Raw genomic sequence first — 25285 nt, forward strand, 5'->3', positions numbered from 1 at the left:
TAGTAAAGTAAATGAGAACTGGTTGTTGTATAGACTTTATACAGGGCCTCAAAAACCACTTCTTGAAGGCTATTGTCCATTTGTGGATATGTGAACACAAACACACAGAGGCTGAGTGACTTAGACAATTTTATTCTAATTCATTTTTCTGCCTAAGAATGAAACTGTTGGGTTGTACTACCATGCCTGTTGACCATCACCTTTGACCCTCACCTTCTACCAGGCATTCCTAGTACTAGCTTTTCTTAGGATGAATCATTTTTCACCTACCTTGAGCCCAAGTTAGCCACCTAGAGTGGGATTCATCTGCCCTAATATAGTTGTCTAAAGCTACCCATCTAAGCCTGAGCTCGTCCCTCTACTCTTCTTTGTCAATGAAGAAAAGTAATGAGCTCTCGAGGGTAAGTAATTGCATCCTAAGACAGGTGCTGTGAATTGCCCCCTGGAGTAACTTATTTCTCTGAATTTCCCTTAGAAAGGGTCTAGATGGGTAGTTTTAACTACATGCCTGCCTTTTAGATGATTAAAATTGGTTGAGAAAAATCCTGCCTTACTTTCTCTTGGTAAATAAATTGGCTTTCCTATAGTCTTTATCATCAGGCTAATTGTCTTGGTAAACCATCGAAGTGGTGTTACAAGTAAATGTTGTATTCTGCAGCAAAAGAAATACATACTTCTGGGTATCTGAAATCTGCACTTGGGTTGAGACTAAGCAGCCCAACAACAATAAATATTAGAATTCAGAATTTCTAATCCAGTGTTTCAAAACATAGCAAGACCCTCAGCAATTACTGAGCATCCTGCACAGTACATCTGAAAAAGAATTCCTGAGGAAAAGACATTTTCAACATTTCCAAGAGGAAAAATAAGTGAAATAACTTGAAAATATCTTAAGTAGTAAAAGTTGAGTTCCAGCTGACTCACTAAATAACCAACTGAATTTTTGGATAAAAGGTAAGTGCTGTTCTTGTCTTTCCTTGCCGGGAATTGATTATTTTTTTGAATATAACTGTAATTTTATGGCAATTTCTAGTTTTAAAGTTAATCAAGACAATGTGGTGGTAAAGCATGATTAAAACATCTATTTATTAAAATCTTTATCTTTACAATAAAATGGTGAAAGGATTTACCCAGAAATCAGTGGTTTTGCAAAATATCATATTGAGATTTTTTTAATCTTCATATGCAATGAATATTTAATTAAAAATCTTAATTAGTTTTTGTGCTAATCAGTATAAATCTTACTGATCAACTTCATAAGAAGGCAACAGCCATGTGAATTTAGGCACCAATTCAAGTAATCAATCTTAGCTTTGATTTTTGTTTTTTCTTGGTTGAGTCATATGGGAAACTGCGTGCACAGGCACTAAATGATGAAATGCTTAACAGTAAGCCCAGATTTAAAGTTTTATTTAGAGGTTGCAGATTATTTAGTGCCAAAAATAAAACAATGATTCCACGTTTCTCTGTGTTTTATATAGAATTTCTGATCTACTACTGATGATCCTAGCAGAGGGAGTCTCCCTAAGTTTCAGATTTCGGAAACCATGTGAAGTTTTGACCTAGCCTTGGTATCCTTAGGCCAGTCATTTTTGTTTGTTTTTAATGGACAACTTCTCATTTTGCGCTTGGAAATTAGCCTATAGTTAGAGTAAGATATAACATAAAATCAATCAAAATATTATTTGGAGATTTATAATGCAATAACCCCTCTGTCAAAGAACAGAAATAACTATACTATAATTATGTTAGTGGCTGGTAAGGACTGTGGGAGTCATGTGAACTTTGTGTAATGTATTATCTTTTTAAATGTTCAGGCATTTTAAAGAGATGTCTTTGTCTATACATCAGTGTTTGTCTAGCGATGTACTGCTTGATACTGTAGTTTTATTCGTACTTTAAAATCAGATGCCATTTTTAGTGAGGGCAAGTGTTCACAAGAGTCAAAAACGTTCTGTTGTGTTTTGCTAGTTGCAACACCCTGATACCTATTTCCTAAGCATTTTCTGTGGTTAAAGAGAAATAAAACAACATAAAATATTTTTTGGATTTCCAGTATAACTTATGTCAATGCATTAAACAAGACCTAAATACCTTCTAAAGAAGATTTTTTTTCATGAAACAGAGCTAAATTTCACCATTTACAAACAGAGTGTAATGGTGCATTATTTGAATAAAATATTACTCACTCACTTCTGATGAATCCTTCAAATCAAATGGTACAATCAGGATCTTTTTTTTTCTATCTTTTATGTCTCTAGACTCCTCCCATGAAAAGACACAGGCTTTTTCTCCATTCTAGTGTCGGCTAGAGTTGGGCTCTGAAGCAGATTTTATGCTGTAAAACATAGTGTCACCACACGGCAGTAGCAGAGTCGTGTAAGGTGTGCTAGAGTGAGCGGGGTTATACCTACCTAACAACATTCACACTACGCAGGTGGTGTTGGCTGTGGACAGATGCTGAAGACTTCTGCCCGCACGTCTCATCCAGAGAGGAGATCAGAGGGAGCTCTCCCGAAATAGCTTCCAGCAAAGCAGCTGGATTAGCTTAAACAGAGACGAAGGTTGACATGGCCTGAAGCCCGCTAGGGATCTCTCCGATGATCCCTTCTGCTGGCACAGGATCGGCCAGCTAGGTCCAGGGGAGGATTTATCCTCTGTGGTCTTCGTTAAATGTCTTTGTATTACTGTGCCAGGCAATCCTCCTCGTGTTGACACAAAATAGCCCGTGATGCCTAATTGTGGATGTTCATCAGACCTAACAGCACTGGAGCCGTCATTGTGTGTTCCAGTTAGGATAGAAAGATACTTAGAAGGTCAGAGCCCGCTTCTGCCCGCCTGCCTTTGAAGTAATTTTGTGTTTCATTTAGAATCAAAAAAGCAAATTTCTCCTTTGCTTAATCACCAGTATTTTTGTTTTATTTTCTTTTTCTATGATTTATTAAATCTTTGTATGTGTATTTCTGCCATTTCCTTAACACCTTCATAAGAAATTCACAGTTAGATGTCATGTATTTTCCTTGAGGTTACATGTGGTGTTCTCTTTTTTCTTTTTTCTTTTTTTTAACTCGGAAAATGCAATACCCTATGAAAATGATGTAACAAGTTGTGTGTGGCTGAAAATTGGCTTGACTTACATCTGCAAAATCTAACAGCTCCAAAATAAGGCTTAGACTGTGTGATAACCCAGTAGCTGAGTATCTGTTTTCAGATGTTTATAGCAAGCTCCTAAAATCTCTGCTGTTCTTTTTAGTAGAAGAATTCCCCTCAAAAGTAAGACTGGATTTCTGTCTCCGGTGTGCAGGCTCTGACAGGCCAATAAGGAAGAGTGATGGTGGCAATAAAAAGGGTCTTGGGTGCATTCTTCAGATTTCACTGGTTGTAAAATGATGGCTCTGCTACAGAAGGGCCACAGAGGGACTCGAAGTGAAATCTAGTCTGGAGAGTTTGAAGAGACTGTTGTGGTGAAGTGACCTCCCTATCAGCTCCAGCTCTCTGCGTTGTTTATGGCCATCGCGTCAGAAGCGAGTGCCGAATTAAGAGCATTTGAGACTACCTTTCTAACCCAGAGAATAGAGATGTATGGTTTTGATTTTTAATGACTTACTCTGTCAAAATCGGTGTGAAATGATCAACAAATCACGATGTCAAAATTTGGAAATTAATTTCTTTCACTGAAGAAAGCGAGTGCGTTTGGGGACTTGCGTAACTTTTTTATGGTATTGGATTGATGACTACCACTGTGAAGGTAAACTGGAAATGACAGAAAACTTCCTGATGAGCTGATTTCACATGCATACATATTGACATAAATCCTAGGTTTTAAATCGTTATTTTGATGGAATTAATATGCTAAAGTGTGTAGGTATGTGTACAGGTAACATGTTAGATCTTGCCTGTCACATTAAGCCAGTCCCTGAATTTAGCTGCCTTTAAAAACTGCAGACTTTAAAGGATATATAATGCCCTGTATTCATTTAGCAAATGTGAAATGGCAAGAGAGAAGGATTTTTATAACCTTGTGAACAGTAGAAATAAGCCAAGATTGAAAGAGATCTGGGGGAAGAAAATTCAGATAGGATGTATACCCTTCAGCATGCAAGAAGCTGCCCTTGTTAGAAACTAACTTTGCATGCATAATTAATTTGAGCAGCACATTCTGTTTCTTACAACTAGAAGAGAAATTGAATTCAGGTGTTTGGTGAACATATGGGGGATTTACTGTGAATTTATGACCTGTGGTTTGAGTGTAAAACCCCAAGATACTAGCTGATAAAACTTAATGAAGCTTGTGCAGAGAAGCTATTTTTATTTGCAGTTTTGTAATTGATACATTTTCGGTTTTTTTACACCTCTCCCCCACTTTTTAATGCCTTATTTCCAGTAAATTCTTTGACACTTAAGAAAAACAAAAGTAGTGTAGGATAAACCTTTCTATGCCTCCTTCCAGGTTATAACGGCACCGTGTTACAAGTACATTTGCAGTCTAACAAATTTGATCACTTGTTCAGCTGATTTTTTCTCAGACTGACTACAGCAATTCTGTAATCACGCAAGAGCTCTTTTATAAGACGCTGGCCGGGGTTGTTCCTGTTTGTGTACCATGTCTATATGTGTTAATATCCATGTGTTCCTGGAAAATCTATTCCCTGATGTCTCAGAGAAGGACCGTATGTAGGGCACGCTGGAAGGAGAGGACCAGCCAAATGGTTACACTAATGTAAGCTTGAGGACTGGTATTTAGATGTCAAAAAATAAACCACAGAACAAAATAATAGGAAAAGACCAACCTGCTCTGGCAAGCTGGTGGTAGGAAGGAGACAGTGCAAACTCTGCCGCTGCTCAGCCCTCATCAGCCCTGCGGTGTGTGGGCACAGACATCTGTGTCACTGACGATTAAAGCGAACAGACCAGCAGAGCGTGCATTGGAGTATGGTGCTAACTTTAAGCCTGGTAAATGGCATACTTTCATTTGATTTTCCATCCATGGCTTTTTGCAACAACCTGACAGTTTCTGCTTATCCACCCTCTAGGGCCATCCGAAACAGACAAATCCATCTGCTTGGAGTAAGCACCGTGGCGAGAGGGTGCTCGAGTTTCAGTAAATGTAGCAGAAGTTTTTATTTCAGATTATCACCACTCTGCTTTCTGTTGGGCTGTTTTCATCCTGCTCAAGCCATGAAGGAAGGGGCCAATTTTGTAGACACTCAGCTAGTTCTGAACTTTGGCAAGGATGCGTGCTGCCAACTATGGCACGGCCACCAGAACGAGGACATTATTAATCCTCAACGGGATGGAAATAAACTCTTTTTCTGCTCCTCTTTACCTGTAGACACAGGCAGATTCAAATTCAGCTCTTGATTTTTAATATGATGTGAGTAATCCATCCAAATGAAAGGAATTTATTTTATACAAATAGGTGATAGTTATTTGCCAGCTTGAAGTAAATAAGAATCCATCTGTGTTTTATAACTGCTATCCAGAGATCTAAGCAGCCGGTCAGACCAGCGAGTCCCTGGCAGCTCAAATCTGTGTTAAAAGATTTCAAGGTGTAAAGAACACTGTTTGTTTACTAACCTTTTGGTTATTCTAGTCATGTTGCAACTGCCTGGTGATGTTGTTAAGACCCTTTTCCATGCTTTTTCAGGCCAATAAATTTTTTTCCAAAGCTTTAGTCATCCCTGTTCAGTAGCATGTTTGTATCTACTTTATCACACTGAAAATCTGTCTGTTTTGAAAGGATTACAATTCTGCACATCAGTGCATGACATCACACTGAGACATTGCTTAATGATCTGAGACTCCGATGGTCATTGCTGCGGCTGCTTGTTTCTGGAAATATGTGACAGCTCTGGCCTATCTAAGCCTTGCTTACTGTTGCATTTTTAGCCCATGCTGGCGGGTGTGTGTTTTAAAGCAGCGCTCACAAAATAGCTGATTGTGAAATGTGCCATCTGCAGATGGGAGGCAATAGGGCGCCAAGTAGAGATGCAGTACAAGGAAGCCCAGCCACTTTGCAACCCAAGTTAACTTTGGCCCTCAAAGCCTTTCCTTGATTTTTATTTCTTTTAAGAACATTTAACAATGAGAGCACTTGGAAAGAAGAACATCACTTGGCATCTGATGCTAGGAGGTGCTAATTGCCTTCCATAAGTTCACAGTCATCCTGTAATTAAGTAGGCATAGGGAAAGGCTGTCTGGGCAACCTGTGGTTACTGTAAAGAGTTGTAATTCCAGTTTTGCTAAAAAGTTTAAAACTAGCATAGGTCAAATCTTCAATAAACTTTGGATGGATTTCAAGTTAAACTCCTTCCTTCCTGCTAGTAGTCCTGAATTCTTTGAGGTGAATTTGCCTTCAGATTTTCAGTTCATTTGAATGAAAAACTCAAACAAAACATGGTGCATTTAATTAAACTTTTGAGGACTTGCGCCATACATCTGCAAAAGTCAAAAGGGAATTTAAGCAGCAGGAACACCTGCAGCCCTGCATCCTAGTAGTCTGTTGATATGACCCTACCTCTTTTGGATGAATTAATCCAATAAGTCAAAATTCATTTTGCTTTAGACTGGCTAAGGACTCTTCACACTGGATATAGTTTGTTTAGATCTGTCCCAAGGGATAATGATGTGACTGACATAAAGAGTTGTAGATAAAACAGAACATCTCAGGACCTGAAAAGGAATGAAGTTAGGTCTGCACTTTTAGGTTTGCACTCCAAAACTTTACTTGTGACAGTTTTTTGTTGTGATTATGACAGTATTTGTTGTGATACTACTTTTGGAAGTAGTGATTGTTGGCTGGGGGTCGAATGAGATACCAAGCGGGTGTGCCAAGTGTTCCCAGAGTGCAGTGGGAGTGCAGTGGGAGACATAAAAAACACAGCAAAAAAGCACTGATGATAAAATTAACTGGATGAAGAGAGGCGTGAAAAGAAATGGGAGACAGCATGACAGGCCAGGACGGAGATGTGCAAGCCTTCGCTGGTGCAAAAGTTAGGGCAGCTGAATAATTTCACCTAGAGAATCAGAACAAGGTTGAGAAAAAAATGCAAACAAAAGGAAGCCATTGTGAGATATAGTCTAAACCCTCAACTAATCTTTTCTTAAAAGTATTTTAGCCCCTCCTTAGCTGCCTGCCTTTTCCCTTTTCCTCTTCTAAATAAAAATGTTTAATTTTTTTTTTATTATTATAAAACCGCTGACTTGACCTCACTTTCTGTGTCTCACAGACTTTTTGAGCACAAAGAAGTTTGAGTAGATACAAGAGTGGTTTTGTCTTTTAATTTAGCTCTTTTTTTTCTGTGAAATAGTCCTTTTTTATAATTCACTTCTTTTGCAATTTTCTAAATTTGGGTCATGTCCCTTGCTTTTCAGATAAAATAGAAATATTGTTAAAAGATTTATCTTCTCTGCCATATCAAACCTTTTAATAACTTTGAATAACTTTTCTTAAATCTTTTCTGCCATTATCAAACCTTTTAATAACTTTGAATAACTTTTCTTATATCAGCTTGACTTCTTTTTTCTTTTCTTTTCTTTTCTTTTTCTTTTCTTTTTCTTTTCTTTTTCTTTTTTTTTTTGTCATTAGAATAAGTTCTTCTTAGGTCTGGAGACAAGGTAATCATAAATCCCAGGATCCTCCTTGTCCTTTGTTGTTCCATCTCTGCAATGTAAAGGGTGTCAGATTCATGTCTGTGATGTTCGGGAGGATTGGCTTCATGGCATGGACGCTATGCATTTGCTTGCTGTTCCTCTGTTGCTGTAATTGTTTTAATGAATAACAATCACAAAATGTGCAGAAGTCCTCAGATCTGTAGTAAGCCTTCCAGTAGCCCGTTTTGGGGCTGGTAGAGTGTGTCTGTTCCTTATAATGCACAGTGCAGTACTTTTGGGGTTTACCTTCTGTTTTTCTTTGCCATTGGATAATTGCTCCAGTGTCACTTTTGCTCTGTGATCCTTTACAGTTTGAAACAACTTTGATTAAGGAAGGCTGATTATTTACCAATCATCTTGAGTAGTTCAAGGTGTTTACGTACGGTGCTTTCCTAATAATTTTGCATCGAAGTTCAATGGCATTTCTCTTTCAAACATATGTTCTTATACCTGAAATACTAATACTTAAAGTATTTTGCTACATTGAAGTGCAATTTATCTTACAGAAAACACTGTCTGTGTAGAAAGTATTGGACTACTTGTTTGTTAGATTAACAATACCAGTTTTAAAAATCAACAGACCATTTAAAAGTATTTTGTATATCTTGTACTGGCTTGTGATGATTACATTTAAAATGTGCACTATATAGCAATGCATGGGAAAAAAACCAAGTGGTTGTACAGTAAAGCAGGGCAGAATTTGACAATAAAGAATAAATTTATATAACATAAAACTGCAAATGGAGATAAGCTGTTCCACAAAATTAAGTTGAATTAAGGAAATAGAATTAGCAACACACCTACAATGAAGTGGAAATTTTGAAAATGCCACAATGTTTCATTTCCACCTGTTCTAAATAAAGCGCTCTTTAACTGTACGTTTCAAAATGGCAATTTGCACATAGAAGTTGACCTACCCTACAAATAAAGCATTTCTTAAAGCTCCCGTTTGCAAAAAAATGAAAGAACACACTTCTCTAAATTCCTTCCTTTTCTTTGCCTTTGGTTTCAAAGAAAAGAAAAAGAAAACCAAACCTCTTCAAAAATTAGCCTTTGCTAGAACCGTGCTAATTTTTTCTGTTTGACCAACTAAGCTCCATTTAATGGCACTGAAAAGAGTGGGAGGTAACATCTCAAACACCTACAGCCTCCAATCCACTGCACCTACCAGTCCCAAAAGACGTGGAAAGCAGTCACAAATGGACTCCAGAATCGCCTCTTTTCATATGAGAGAAGACATGGGATATAAATTCACTGTGTTTTATTGTACCCTGTGTCCAAGAACAGGAATCTATGGAATTGTTCTCCCTTGTGTCCCTGCAGATTTCTCTTTTGAAACAAAGTAATAGCTGACCATTCCTCATCAGCTCTTTTGAAATAAACAATGAAATGCACAGCTTAAGAAGGCCATAGTAAGAGATTAAAATGCTTCTGGTTAGTCTTGATATAACATATTTGTTTGTCAGGCTTCCTGTGATTTCCACATTAACATGTTTGAAATACGGTGGGGGTTGTAGGGGTCAGGTACGAGCCGCACAGCTGGAAAAACGGCAGCGAGATTAATAAATACCCACTTTCCCTCTGCCCCGTGAAATAAGCCATTCCTGTGCATATTTCATTATGGTATCACATAAACCAGCGCTACGGAGAGCGGATTACGTGCGATAGGCGTTGTGGAAAAACTGATGGGTTTGAAGAATTCAAGGTTTTGGGTGTGATGTTACATAGCGGTACCTCCGGGGCTGAGCCCTCTCCAGCCCACCGGCATCCATGGGGCATCAGCCAGCGCTGGTCTGCTGCCCGAATGCGTTCCTGCGTACAGCCCTGTCAAATGGATTGCTTTTTACTGGCCCCCAAGCCTTTTAATGCTTTCAGACTGATCAGTTTAAAAGACTTGTTAAAAACAGAACTAAGGGATGACAAGCTCTTATTGATTGGGGAAAATAATCAAATTTTGTATAGGTAGGGCCTTCAGGCTTTGTAATGAATTTGATGTGAATAAAGATCTGACAGTACTACAGTTTATTGATTGGGAAAAGTATCTTTCATGCTTATGCAGTAGCAGAGATCATTAGGACTTTTCTCTTAATTTCCCTTTATGTTAAGTCTGACACTAGTGCATATTTTCCTCTTCATTTCTAGGATTAGCATAGAGTGAAAAGATGCCAGCAACTTTTGATGACTTTTAGGAATGGCCTCATTCGTCTTATCCTTGCACTATATGGAGTTTCTTTCTAAGTCAAACAGCATTGATCATCTTTAAAAAACTAAAGATCTTTGTACTAAACGCTTGGAAATTATTTTTAAGTCTGTACTCCTGCACTGCAGTAGCAGTCCCTTGCTAAGAAATTACAGTCACAGGTGGCAGTTCCTAAGGATATTGATCATGTCCATCCTCCCTCTTTTAGCAACAGATCAACCCCTAACAATCATGACCGGATACAGCGCCTGAGACAAGAGTTTCAGCAAGCAAAGCAAGATGAGGACGTGGAAGACAGGAGACGTACTTACAGTTTTGAGCAGCCATGGGTAAGTCTACGGAGTCCCTCACATCTGGAAAGGTTCCCTAACTCCCACTGTCCCTGGGCTGGTCCGGGGCAAAGCAATAGGGACGCAGGGTCCTGGGCCTCCAGACTCTGCCCTTTCCGTTATCCCCATTATTAGTTCATTGATGTTTATTTCATTTTTAAATTTCTTCAGCCATCTGTCCTGTGTGCATATAGCATTATTTGCTCTGTGTTTAGGCCCTCAATTCTGAGAGTTACTACTTGGATTTTTTTTGCCTCAAAGGCAGTATCAATTATTCTGAAATTTTCTAGGAAAATCAGAATAAAACACATGCTAACGATAAATAATTTAGAGAGCACATGTAACCTTGTAAATGGTATTTTCTCTGAAGCAATATCACTGTGATTAGTTCTTTTCCTTAAGAGGAAGAGCTATGTATTTTCACAGTAAAAAAGGAGAGATATGCATAATAGCATGCTTCACAGTAGTACCCCTTTGCCACTTATATTAGCCAAGACAGTTCTGTCTCGAGATATACGTCCTAATTGATCATTTAAATCCTGTTCAATCCGATCTAGCGATGTGATACAATTATGTAAATCCATGTGCTTATCTTGTTTAACATAATTGAATGAATCAGTGTTGCTTTTTAATCAATTAGGATCCTAAATTAAGAGCCTTTAAATATGGGACAAATATTTTATTGTATTTTTATTTAAAATTGCACAATAAAGACAGTGAACAATTTGCTTGCGTTCCCAAAAAAGTGGGAACTGTATGATGAGAGCAGTAGAATCTCTCACAGCTTCCTCCGAAGCGGGTTTAGGTGGTGGGTTGTCGTTACGTAGCATTACGATGCACACGAGACCGAGGTGGAAATAGCTGAAGATCAGCATCTGTGTGTACGAAGTCAATGAGAACAACCTAGGTAACATCATAATGCATATGACATCTTTGGTTGCCTGGTGTGGTGGATGTAGAAGATTTTTTTACTTTTGTTGGCTCTTTGTGTCCTTGTCCATCTTAAACTCACCAATTTGAACCTGTGGTATTTTTGACATGCAGCATGGAGAGGAACAAAGGTAAATGTATCCCTAAATGACCTAACACTGCTTAACATACTGTATCAGGATATAAGCTTCTCTTTTCCCATGTTAGAAAACCTCTAACCTTCTCTGAAATTGTATAAATAAAATAAACATTTTTTTATGACCAGATGCTTTCGATTTGATGTGATGAAGATAATGTGATAGCTCATCACAGTTATAGTGTAGCAGTTTTGGGGTGAAAGGGGGCTGGGTGTAGGAGGTACTTTCCATTATGCATATCAACTGCTGTTTAGGCTCCAAATGAGAGATTTGAGCAGCATTCTTGGGAAAACTGTGTATGAGAAAAACTTGCACTCTTGAAGACTTGGGAACTTAACTACCGAAGGTCATGGGCCAAATTGTTGTATATCTAAATGCCATAGCAACTTTAGACAGGCAACTTGGCTTTTATTATAGTTTCTTATAATGAGCGAGGAGGGAATTATTTGGATGACAGGCTGATTACCTTAGGAATGGAATAATTTCCTAAATTGTGGGTCAGAACACTGACCTTTCTTTTTCTCTTATTCAAACAAATGGGATCTCTCTGTTTACTCCCCTTCTACGGATCATGCAAATGAGCTCAAAGTGACTAATTCAGCTTAATGTATTAATATTAATTCTGAAGCTTATTTTTGCTTTTGTAGGAGCTGCTCTGTTGTTAAATACATAGTTGACCAAATGTTTTATTTTAGATATGTACTTTAAAAAAAATTGGCCCAGGGTATTTTTGAATTATAATTTTCTTTTTTTCCATCGTGCACTCCAGCCTTTCAAGATCACAATGCTTGGAAAGGATAAAGCAATGATCTCATCCATTTCAGCAGTTCACAGTCATTTCGGTGTTAAGGAGCCATAACCCTCTCTCTTAAGGAGTGTGTATTACTTTAACATATTAGTATAAAATGATGGACTTTGTTAAGACGCCCTCTCAAAACAGATCCAGATGTATTATTAAATACCAGTGACACAAAAAAATGCAAAAGTGGTTTATAATACGTATGCAGGAAAATACTTGGATACATTCATCAACGTCTTTTCAGTCTTCTCCATCTGTAAGCTGTTGGTTACAAACCACAGCAGTGAAAAGTGCACCTGTATGTGGACAATTGTTGAAAAGTGTGTTTTCACCTGAGGGAGATGGCTTGCGCAGCCTACACAAACAAAAGGCTTTACATCCAGGGATGCTTGTGAGCCACATGACAGCAGCCAACTCTGACCTGATTTGGATAAAAAGAGAGAAAAAAAAAAATCCACGGAGAAGTGTGTGCTATGAGGTGACAAGTAGTTTGCATTTCTCATTAACAAGATGATGGGAGGGTTGAGGGTAGGGAACAAAGTGCTGATGTGATGTGGGACTATTGGTTACTTTAAGGAAGTGTAAATGAACGCAAAGTTTGCAGTGTAAGTAATGGATGCTGACGGAAATCTGGCAGCTCTGAGGATATTCAGAGGAGCTCAATAGCTCACAAACCCTCTAATATATTATCAAAACGATCCTGTGAACGTCACCAACTCCAATCCATCCCAGACCATTAATGGCCTGTGACAGAGAAGTCTGGTTACCCGTGACAAATACCTTCAGTCTCCTCCACGGGTTGGAGGCAGACCTCCGTACCATGGAGCACTACATCACGCTGGCTCTGAATGATACCCGTGGCAGAGAGACCGGCGCCTGACCCCGTCCCTTTCTGGCTGTTCCCATCAGGTGAAGGTTATTTCTCTGTAGATGAGCAATGCGACAGAGCTGGACTTCTTGCCTGGCTGTGGTTGCCCTGCCAGTAAACAAAATACTTGACTGCCTACAAGTGTTCATACAGCATCAGGCAGCTTAACAGACAGAAAAAGTGATAGCGCTGGAATGAGATGACACCGGCTATTAAGCTGGGTAACGGTTCTGCTCAAGGCCGTTTGAATGACACACTGTTAAGGTTTAATAACCAACTAACTGTCGCAACATCGAGCCATCTCTAAAACCCACTAGTTCTGCAATTGAGTCAAAGCTTTCTGGAAAAGGTTTTCGCATTTGTTTATTTTAAGATAACTTTCTCAGGCTTCATAATTTTTTTCTCTTACGTGGCTTTTTTATTTTTCTTGTTTCAAAAAACAAGGTACAAGAGGGTGTCAAGGGCAATACCGTATGCCTGATGTTACATGGGGGAAAAAAAAGAAAAATAACATAAAGTATGATTAATCCATTTTCATGCTGCTGGTGTTAATTCCAGTCAGAGTTTGCAGAAATGTGTAACTGGGCATGTAGAATTGCATGGAATCACAGTATGTCTGCTAATATTTAAGACCCTTGCTGTTGCTATGACATTTTTATACTAATGCAGGATTCTTTTGGGGCTGATTTTTCTGTTCGGTGCCAAAGTTGAGTCTCTAGTTTTTGTTCTTTTCTGGATGGTACTGGGTCTGCTGAGGTTTATCCTTGCTTGCACCAGTCCTGGGCTTTGGGGTATTTTGGTTGTAAATTGTTCCATATCTTGTATTTTTGCCTAGTCACATCTTAATTAACAGATCCCCACCTTCAATAACAAAAACACAGCATTATGGCCCTAAATGTCATGGGAGTGAACAATCCAATTAAAAAAAGAGCATATTAAATCTGTTGAAAACATTACAACTGCTTGCCAGTCCTGCTTGTAGAAGCACACCGACTATCAAAAAACTCTACAAAGATGCAGCAGGGACAAAACTTGGTGATTTATTTCTTCATCTTTAATAAAAAAAATCAGTGCTAAAAATGGAAAGTGGCAAATTTCATTAGAAATACATTCTTCTCCAGTCATCCTGGATCTATTTGGATGGTGGGAGAAAATTGGCATCGAGAGAGCAGCTGAGCAAACTCTACTTTAAATATTTAGGAATCAAATAAAAAGATTTTTTTTCTAAAGATAACAGCTAACTGGGTCAAAATAAATATACTACCTGACTCATCTGAGTATAGTTTTAATTACATGCACAAATTTGTGAAAGGTAAATAACTGCATGATTTTCATAGAGGAAAGACACCAGAGGTCCAAATTACATACTTAGCATGGCTTGATAGATAAATGCTCAGGAAATGTAGGGACTATGCTTGTTTTTTCTTTTGTGTGTTGATGTGTAGATCTTGTCTCTAAGACAGATTTAAAGAAAAAAAAATTCTTTTTTATCTGTTTATGGTACTCGTATTTTATCCCTGTTCTCGAGCCCTTGACCTATTCATAATGAATATGACCTATACATATGAATTATGACCTATACATAATGAATTCTAAATAACTAAAATTCTTTTAGAAAAACAAAAGCCTGATTTTTATCACTGTAACTTCCACTGTAACACATTTTACCTGGAAAAATGAATAACAGACTATATTCAGAACAAACATTTTAAAGTTTATATCAGGTTGTAAATTATGTAGAATTACTCAACACATTAATGAGAAAGAAAAGTTGTTATGAATCCATCTGAAGAGTCTCTTTCAGGATATTTTATTCAAGATATTAGGCAGTATATCATGGAGCATTGCAGTAGACAAAGAATACCTTAGGAACTAAATTGCTGTTTCTCCTACCCCGATCTGTTTCAGAGAGGAAACCAAAGTTATGCCCGGCAGCCTCTCCACAGGTAGTTTCTTTTCAGTTGCGTAGTTAATATCCATTCTGTGCTAAACCTGTGAAGGATTTAATGAAATACCAGCAATTTCTTGCCAAGATTTAGACTCTGACTTTAAAATTTTATATTTGAAAATTTTTCCCCCACTAGTTTCAATCTACTAATTTATGTGAAACATAAGATTTTAAAAAGAAATGAAATAATTTCAGTTTGTAAACAAACATATTTATAGCTCACAGGCATGCAGTGCATGTGATACCCCAGGCAGAATTTCAGGGCTAAGTGATTTGTTTCTACCATACTGAAGATTTTCTTGCTGCTGCTGCTATACACAGAATGGAAATCTTAGTCCCATACCACGCCATTCAGCTTCCTACATATACATCATAGAAAGATACACAAAGGGATGGGATTTTCTTATTATATGGTGTTTGAATTAATACACACACCTGTTGGCAATTTTTAAAAGAAATAAGAAATACTGCGATACATTCTGTTCACCATAGCAACATAAACAAAAAGATGGAAGTAAAAATAGTTTCCAAGGACATCTCCCAGAACCATTGAATGTTTTTTCTCATTCTGAATTTTGATATACACAGTTACTGGATTGTCTGTCATCTGTGCCAAGTACATTTACACATAAAGCAGGCAAGGTCATTCAGTCTTATCTATTTCTAATTAGTGCTGAACTATAAGAACCACGGACTTTTTGGGGGGCCTTGTGTACACCAACTTCCCCAGATGAACTTGAAACTTAAACACAGAGCTTAATCTGGAAAAAAATTAGTACATTTATTTTAATATTAAATAATGGTCTTTTTTTAATAACTGGGAAAATACTAAGGGACTTTTTCCTTTAGTAGTCTCCCTATTAACCATTTCTTTATCAGCACAAAGGAGTTCTATGATTTTGAGTCAGTGTTTCTGCCAGCTTCTCCCTATGGCAGTAGGCTGTGAGATAGGTGTGTCACCTCAACTGGTGGATCTCCTGTTGCCTGAACTGGTTGGATCTCCCTGAAAGTCCAGTGCCCTGGATCACCCCCATGATCTCCTCTCTCTAATTCTGTGGCATCTTCGATCCGTGCCTGTCCTGGAGTATCCATGCTGCCACCACGCTGAGCTACCCTCGGTGGGCAGAAATGCCACTCTGCAGGGAAGGAAACTGTGTGGGCAGCCACTGGCATAGCTAGGAAAGAGAAGAGGGACCTTTACCCTTAAAACATGCTGCCTTTTACTGCTGATAGTGGTCAGTGCAACATCAGCCATGGGTACATTTTGTGTAAAATGAAAAAATGTTGTTTGGATAAAGTGAGAAATATGTAGAAACTTTTAACTTTGCAGCCCTCATTTTAAATTAATGTCGCTTTGAGAAGTGAGCCGTGTAATTTCATGTATCTTAAAGCACAATTTTACGTGCTGAATATTGTTTAACAATGCTGAATGCAATAACTATCATTGCCACTTAAATGTATTGTGGAAGACATGAACATACATTTATTTGTATAGCGCAGCCTTGGTTGTTATTGTGGCCTTGACTGCATCCTGATTTAAAAGGTCAGTGCTTGTCATACATCTCATTGCAAACAAGGCCAGAGTTCTTATCAATCTGTACTGTGAAGACCGAGCTGTTGCGAGGTTTGTTGGGTGATTTCAGGTTGTTATAATTGTACTTAGCCTTGTGTTGATATCAGTGTTAAAATTACTGTGTTACATGTATGCCTTATACATGGTTTTTTGTTGCTGTTGAAAGATGTGAAAATAGTTCAGCTTTTTTTTTTTTAATTACCTCCATTTTGTGCTGATATGAATGGAGTATGCATGCATATAGATGTGTGTTTGTGTGTATATTTTATATAAGTATATATGTATAAGTGTATACTTTGGGAATTGAGACAAAATTACCAATGAGCTTTTGAAGACTAAGGTTACTTATGACATCATAAATATTTTTGGTTTAGATACTTTAATTGAAAGCATATTGAAAAGATAAATCACTGTATGGACATTTGCATTTTTCTGAACAAGTTAAGGGTCCAAAAAGGAATATGTTAAGTCTTTATATCATCATAACCATGTATCAAGGGCATTCACTATGGTATCACTGAAGTTTTTAATGAAAAGATTTGAAAGAAAGGCCTTTCATTAATAAGATGGTTGAGTGTACCTGTCTGTGTGTATATATGTTATGTTATGTTATGGCATATGTGATATTATACAGACAGAGTATTTTTATGTCTCATTGCCATATTTTTGAATGCTTGAAAGCAGATTTGATTATATGAATAGCTTATTGTAGATGTGAACAACATGCAAACAGGACTCTAAATAAGTATCCTTTTCAAATTAGTTAAGTATTGCAAATCCACTTAATTTAACAGGGCATACAGGTACTCATACCTTCAGAAAATCAGATAATGGATTTTAGATGTTTGCCTTTAGACCCATCAAATTATAAATGCTGTCCATTAGATGAAATTCTGTGTGAACTGCCGGAGATCCAGACCTGACTCCTCAGATCCAGTCATTCTGGGCATGCGCTACAGCGGCCAGATGGGCATGATAGCCCCTGCCTCTATTTAACCATTGGTTCCTGTGTGCATTAAAAAAAAATTATCTCTGAAGCTCCGTTTTGATCGTAGTCCATCCGTAGTCCATTAGGGCTTTCAAAGCCTCTGTCTCTTTTGTAAAGGCTTTTGTGGTAACTTCAACTCTCTGCACATGTGTGTGCGTGTACTTGCATTCATGCTTTCTACATGATGCATTTTAGTGTGTTGCATAAACCTAAACTGAGCAGCAGCTTGATTCTAGCTCCACCTGTTTGATAATTTAACCATTCCCTGTGCTGTAAAATCCTTTAATCTGTTATATTTACAATGAACAGAGAAAAGTGAAACTGTGTTTTCAAATAAAGAGAAGCAATTCTGATTTCACGTCTTATCTGTAATAACTACTTTCTCAAATATGACATAATGTAGCTTTCCAATTATATGCAAGCTTTCCAACGTTGTTAAAGTGGAACCCACAAAATGAGGAGATTGACTCTAAAATCTCAGTTTAAATGTGTTTATTCCTTATGGAGAAGTTGAGATGGGAACTTCTAAGTTTCCCTCTGGTTCTCTGTAAGCTGCTTATAACCACACTGGAGAGAATTCACAAATAAATCTTGTGATTTTCAGGTAATCACACGCTTCCGTAAGCTGAGCCCTTCAATAAAATACCAAATGTCAGAAGACTCTCAATAAAGTCAAGAAAGTTAGAAATGTTGACATATGCAATAACTGAAACACTGCTCTGTATGTGTTGCCCTTATTCAATATAGTAGGAGATCTCCATGGGGGTTGTTGGTTTGGACATACATATGTACAGCTTATTCATCTCTAAGAAAATTTCCCACAAGGCTGACACACGATTCTGTTTTCTCAACTTGTTGCTTCATCATACCATTCCTAAAGCATTTTTCATTACAAATACTGTTTTACTGAAGTTTTTACAGAGTAAATCTATTCTGAAGTAGACATCAATGTTGCATTAAGGATTCTCTTAAATAAATTCTCTGTTACTCATAGTCTATGCTTTTACGTTCTGAGTCTTTTGCACAATAATCTTCTTGTAAGGGGAAAGGCAGTTGTTCATCAAATTGTATCTATCTGTTAAATTCTGAGCTGAGACTGATGCTCTGTCTGAAGTGTATTGTTATTGAAAATGAAGTTTCTGAAAGTTGTACACCTGTTTCAAATTTGTGGTGTTTCTGGCCACCTGTAGGTACTTGACTACATAGTAAGACAAAGGAGAAGTTTGTCACAAATGACAACTTTCTAGTTTCTAAAACTTGTCTTCAATGTAAGAAACTTTTGAAAAGTCTTTTATCTTGCAGGTATTTGTCAACCATTATGATATCTTTCTGCTGCCGAAATTATAACGGCAAAAAACAAAAGAGATGTTCATTTTGAGGGAAGGCACAGATAAAAAGGCAGAAAGTGTTTGAACAAAAGCAGGTCTGAGACAAGCTGTTTCAGTCCCAGGCTCAGCCAAGTGGTTATGCTCCTAACCTTCCAGTGATTAGACTTACGTGTTTTGAATAGAAGTGGTAATTTTAGGAGAGAAAACAGTGTTCTATTTCTTTGTTAGGTGAAACTTTATTATTAAAACAACAAGAAAAGCCCATAACATTCTTTGACTTTTGTGGCACCCTATTTTGCAACTTGAAATCACAAAATCTGAAGAGAGAAGCAATGTAAAATGAAAAGTAATATGTCTACAAAAGTAAACTTTTTCATAATCCAAAATTTGAATCCAGCCATTCTGCCAGATCTTGACTGGTAATGCTCTGTGTTCCCAGAAAGGCCATCCATTTTCATGTCCTCTTAGTATTGGCCTCAAAGTTTCAAATTGTCACCTCATTAAGATGTTATCTAAAATCCTTCTCAGAGATACAGGATTCCCCATTGTCCACAAGAGACTTGCTAAATTTATCTACTTGATCATATCGAACCAGAAAATGTTTCCCTGTCTCTCAGAAAAGCAAGCGGTGCATGTGTGGACCAACAGCAAAATAGGATGGCTCCACTAAGGGAGAGCATCGCTTGAGCGTACTGGTGAGGTTCAAAAGAGCTGCTGTGCTCCCTCCTCCCTCAGATCCTCAGGGGGGTGTAAAACTTAGCATTACCATGGCTAGGCTAACTTACAGTGTCTGAAGATCTGTTCCACCGACTTAATTTAAATTGCAGTGTACCTATAAAGGCACAACCCATTCTGGACCAATATTTTCCTGATACATCTCAGAAATAGTAGGTCAGAAAAAGAATCTGTAGCACAGAACATTGTTATGGGTAAGAATTTAACATAATTATTATGAAAGAGCTACTTGAACTGCGTGTTGAAACAAATACAACAGTATGTGTACAATAGCAATTTAAATGATAGCCCTTTTGTGGGTATTTTTCTTCTTTTTTAAAGACATTTTCTTTTTCATTTTGTAGCCAGGCACCAAGACGTACTCACAGAGTGGCAGACACTCGGTATCAGTAGAGGTTCAAATGCAGCGGCAGCGGCAAGAAGAAAGAGAGAGTTTCCAACAAGCTCAGCGGCAGTACAGCTCATTACCCAGGTATGGTAACTGTCTGAAGCTATTCAGTGTATATGAGCCTGGAGCTAATTTCGTTTGTGGAAGGAAAATGTTGTACTTAGTGCAGACACTTTTGTTTAGCATTGATATAAGGTGGAATGTATTCAGTGTGGAAGAGGCATGAAATTTCTTAAGTGAGAGCATGTGGTAGCTATTTATTTTAGGAGAATTACTTCAGAGCTGATTTCGGTGAGATTTGATAACACTCAGCACCCAACAGAATTGAGACATTAAAACAAAGCTATTCTTTGTGGGACACCATCCAGTTTAATTTTCTGCAATTACAAAAGTCTCCTGAGCATGACATGGGTTGTCCCCTTTTGACATGTCAGACTATTTTTTTTCTCTTGCCTAATTCCTTAGTGGATAGAAATTCTATCTTTGTGATGCTGATACAGAGAAGAAACTTAAAAGGAAAAAAAAAATCTCAAGATCTCAAACAAAAGAATATGGAACTATCAAAAAAATCCGGGGCCTCCAAGTTTCCAGTATATACATATCTTCTAAGTAACTGGGTCATTAGCAATGGAATACTGAAAATTAATACACTTTTTGTCTAAACAAATCTTAGTTTTTTTTAAAAAATTAGATGTTTGGGCAAAATGTCTTTTACTTGATATTTAGCTTTAAGAATTATTAGAAGTTTACCCAACTTGTATTGTAAGTTAGATGGCTATCGTAGTTAAGCATTATGCAAATAGTCTTTGCATTTTCAAATATCAGTGGCAATGGTTGAATGGAGAATCCTTTACACTGGAGGTTGGTGTGAATTTCCCTTGATTCTAGTTGTTTCTTCCAATAAGGTTGTATTATTTTTTGTGCCCCATGTGAAAATGGTGTGGAAAATATATTTTTGTGACAACATGTGTTTTACCAAGTGTATCATAACTCTGTTTTTGAAACAAATAGAAGCTTCATAATCAAAGTTATCTAATCATGAACTCTTATCCTACCAACATCTTTGAAAATAAAACAGATCTCTCAGATTTTCACATGCTCAGATTTTCAAATTCAGTGTAGAATTTTTCTGTTAAGTTTGGAAGGTGGAAATGGAAAATGTAAAGATACTGTGTATTCTTAGATTGTTAGTTTGTCATTTTGAAAATCTTTATGTTCCCTTTGCTTCGTATCTCTACCTTCCTTCTGAAGTGACCACACCTGTTAATGCCATATTGTTTTTCCTGAGAAATTCTCTTTCAGTTTTGCTAGACCCAGCAATGCACAGATTGAGTGGAAGAGCACGGATGCTAGTGTTGCTTTTAAGTTAGGGGGGTTATTTTTAGTTTTAAAACTATGATTCTTAAAACTCGCCTCCCCTGTTCTGCTCAATCACTGGTAGCATTCAAAAGTTGGAAGTCAATTGTAATGCAGTTCCAGTGGCAGAAATTAATGCCTGTAAGGAGAAAATTAATCTACAAGAAATTTGGAAAATAATGTTTTGGGTCATAGAAATGCTTGTTTTGAAAAGAGTTACTGAGAACTTCACTCAATGTGGTTTTCAACATGAGAAATGACTAGCAAGCTAGCAATGCATGTTACTGAGTAATTAATGATAATTTAATGACTTTGAGCACTCTGGGTATTTGAGCTGAGAGCAGACAGCATTTCAGGACCCTGGGCTAAAGTTGAGTGCTGTAAATACCACGATACTCCTATAACAAGCTGTGACATCCAGTTCTCCAGCTTTACAAACTGTTTGTAACTCTGTGACTGATCTTTAAAGAAATCTTACTCTTACTCTGAAACTTAGGTCCCAAGCTTAATGTTGCAACTATGGCTTTGTAATGATTAAAGTTTGTGCACTGGCTTCATTCTTTGTTGCTTTTCATCTTGTATAGTCTCTAGGTGCCTCCTTTTTTTTTCCCTTTGTACATTTAAATCATTAGTACTGAAGGCAAATAAACTCTTGAGTCAATTTTAAAGGATCTTCCCAGAAAGACAGTGAAAGTGGGCCAACTAATTTTGAAAAAGTACCAGAAAACAGTCAGTAAATTAAATCAGTTCATCTAGTCATCCTCTTGTCCCATGTGAAACTGTAAAAACAATGTTTAGCTCCAAGTTCATTTTCTAGTACTTAAAATTTATCTTGCTCTAGATCAGAAACCTGACAGTTTCGTAGCCCACAGAGGTTCGTTCAATTTGCTGTTGTTCCAGGGAGTGATAAAACATGGCTCAGAAACATCATTTCTTTGGCAAAGTTGGTTATGTGAATACCAAGAACAGCTATAAAAATTTGCATAAGAATTTACATTATGTTGTAATTTATGCTGTAATAATTTACATTTATCCTGACTAACAATTTTCATCCAGAGGTCTCAAAATCTATTATGAAATAAGGTTGGTATGGTCATTTTCAAATTATATGTGTGGAAGGAAGATTGCAAAAACATTGGGTGACTTGTTACTTTTACTAATGGTAGAAAAATTCTCTGGGTCTCCTGTCTCTCCACTGCATATTCATTGGATGAGGCCACATTGACATGAAAAACCAAGCCATATATAAACAACTAAATTATTTTCTTATTGATTAATGTTGCAATATATTTCATTGTACTGCTTGATTCTCGTACACTAATTTTAATCTCAAAATGGGTATCTCTTTTGCTGCAGCACAAAATTGTTTTACTTTATCATCACCAATCTTATTTTAAATTCATAAAAGCATCTAGCAGCTTGATAGTGAATTAAAGCTATTTCAAAGCCATAATCTGTCTTCAAAATAATGTGATGATTTATCGTGAAAAGAGATAAGAATTTGTAATTCCTATATGTATTTGATTTATTTATCTACCCCATGGAGCCAAAAAATGAGCAAGAAAGGTTATCTCTGCCTTTTCTTTTATGAAAGCTATAGCAAACTGGGAAACAGTCCTGATAGCACAAAATTCCTTAGTTCTGGAAATGGGAGGAAGAAGCTCTCATCTGTGCAACTACCTATCAATAATGAGCTTTATCTTCTGACTTGTGCAGTGTTAGAGCAAGTGTTTTAAAGATCTGCCTGTTGCATTTTTAATCAAGTGTGAGTCTAGATTCGAATCTTTCATGAGTGACTTTCCAAGTGCTGACTGTTATCTGGTTTCTTACGAAGCACAGCAATTTGTATGGTCTTTCCTAGTCTGCAACTGAATTGTAGCACTTTTTTGTTAAGAACATGATGGTTGTTGTAGCACTGGATGGGTTTTCATGGCATATTCTTCCTGGAGAGGTCTAGAAATATAGTTCAACTCTACAGGAAATGTTCTCCCAACAAAAGAGGCAAGATGCCTCTTTGGGGCAGAAGGGAACATGACTTGTGGAGAATACTATAGATGGGGGAAACCTGATGGCATTGCAGAAGCACCCTTCTTTCCAGGGATTGTTGTCAATAACAGCAGAAGGGGAACCAGAACATTTGTCTTAAAAGCCTCTTCCATTTTTCTTTCCAGGCAAAGCAGAAAAAACGCCAGTTCTGTATCTCAAGACTCCTGGGAGCAGAGCTATTCCCCTGGTGAAGGATTCCAGACTGCGAAGGAAAATCCCAGATATTCCAGCTACCAGGGATCGAGGAATGGCTATATGGGGGGACATGGCTTCAATGCCAGGGTAATGCTAGAAACACAAGAACTGCTCCGTCAAGAGCAGAGGCGGAAAGAACAACAACTGAAAAAAAAAACTTCTTCTGAAGGGCCTAGCAACTATGACTCATATAAGAAAATTCAGGACCCTAATTATACACCTCCTAAAGGTCCTTTCAGGCAAGATGTACCGCCTTCACCATCTCAGGTAGCGAGGCTGAACAGATTGCAAACACCAGAAAAGGGAAGACCATTTTATTCTTGAGGTGAAGAAAATGAAGATCAACTTATCATGCAATAAGGAACACTTTCATATAAAGAATTACGTTTTGAAAACTTTTTAAACTGATGGTACTAAGGAATATATCCGTTGTCTGTTTCAGTGCCTTTAAAAATACGGGCAAAGCATTGGTGGGCCTTATGTCTTTGCCGTTCTGTCTCAAGTGTTGAATTCATGGAAGGATGTTCCACCATTTGACAATCATAGCGGAAGTGAGCAATGCCGCCCCTGCGTACCGAGTCCCGTAGCCCAGTCCAGTAGTTGTCAATGGCTTATTACTAGGATTTGTTGTAATGTGTTTTACTTTGCAGTGACTTATTACACCAACATGCAGCTTTGTGGCATAAAATTAATGAATTTGAGGTTGAAGGAAGAATTGACATGCCCTTTTTTATTTCTCTCGGGTCAGGAGGAGGGTTACATATCACTTTTGAGTGGGTAAGGCTTAGCTCTACTCTGGATCGCAGTCGCAGTTCTAAGATGTTTTATGGTGGAGTCATTACCAGTCTTTGTTGATCAATATTTAAGTGTCTATATGCTGAAAAACTATCCTTCTCCTATTATGCACATATGCACTCTTTTTCTCTCTCCCCACTCTGAGCTTATTAAAAAAGCCTTTATCCTGACTCATGAGGAAAACAATATTAAGCATTCAGTTATCCTGAGAATCCTGTTGCAATTGCCTTATAATCTTAATACACAGTCCATTACAAATGAAATAACTGGAGAGAGACTATTTATACAGTCACAGCCAAGCCCTTGATAAGTATATTTTACTATTTTATTAAAGATGGGAAATTATGAACAAGCATACAGCTGAGTTCTGCTTTGCTTTACTTCTAAATGAATTTGGTCATATGACACGTGTGTCTAGGAAGAGAACTAGGGAGAGGATATCATCCCATGGTCATCTGATAGATGGTTGTCTTTGTTTGGGCAAAGCAAGAGCAGAAGAAGTCAAAGTTTTTCTTTGGATCGAAAAAACTGAAAACAATTTCTTCTTTTTACAATTTGTGAAGCTTTGTGGACAATTGCCTTGTGCTTCCGTATACTGTATTGTTGCATCGTGATGCTACATTAAAAATAAACCTTTAAGTATATGAATGAGAGGTAAGTGGAGACAAACTGTTACACATCATCCTGAAAACATGTCAGTATCCAAAAATAACTAAAGCAAAAAAGATTGCTCTAGCAGTGAGTAATATTTGAATGTGCATATGGGGTATGAGAATTTCTTTTGCAGCAGTTGTTTTTATGTTTGTTGGTCTGAACTTCATGTATTGTAAAAAATATAGCTGGGTTGACTGAAGTGCCTGCAAATCCTGATGTGAAAAGGCTTGAGAATGGATCTCAGCATATCGTGTACAAAAAGGAAAGAAAGAAAGCAAGAAAGAAAATCATGTATTGCGTGATTTTAAAAAACGCCTATTTTTTTTTACTGGCACATTTTTTTTTTGCGCCAACTTGTTTCTA

At 37.5% G+C, this 25285-nt stretch overlaps 1 protein-coding gene across 1 annotated transcript in view; it reads left to right on the forward strand.

Annotated features, from left to right (window-relative positions):
* LOC104080301 (partitioning defective 3 homolog) overlaps positions 1 to 23853 on the forward strand; it is a gene marked incomplete at its 5' end in the record, with an annotated part of 99940 nt that extends 76087 nt beyond the window's left edge. The window contains 3 exons of the mRNA XM_009582648.1: positions 10062 to 10182; positions 19833 to 19960; positions 23404 to 23853. Of these exons, the coding sequence (XP_009580943.1) occupies positions 10062 to 10182; positions 19833 to 19960; positions 23404 to 23797 (643 nt within the window). The remainder of the gene's footprint in view (positions 1 to 10061; positions 10183 to 19832; positions 19961 to 23403) is intronic.
* Positions 23854 to 25285: the final 1432 nt, after the last annotated feature.

This window comes from Fulmarus glacialis, unplaced genomic scaffold (assembly GCF_000690835.1).
Source record: "Fulmarus glacialis isolate BGI_N327 unplaced genomic scaffold, ASM69083v1 scaffold43027, whole genome shotgun sequence".
NCBI lineage: Eukaryota > Metazoa > Chordata > Aves > Procellariiformes > Procellariidae > Fulmarus > Fulmarus glacialis.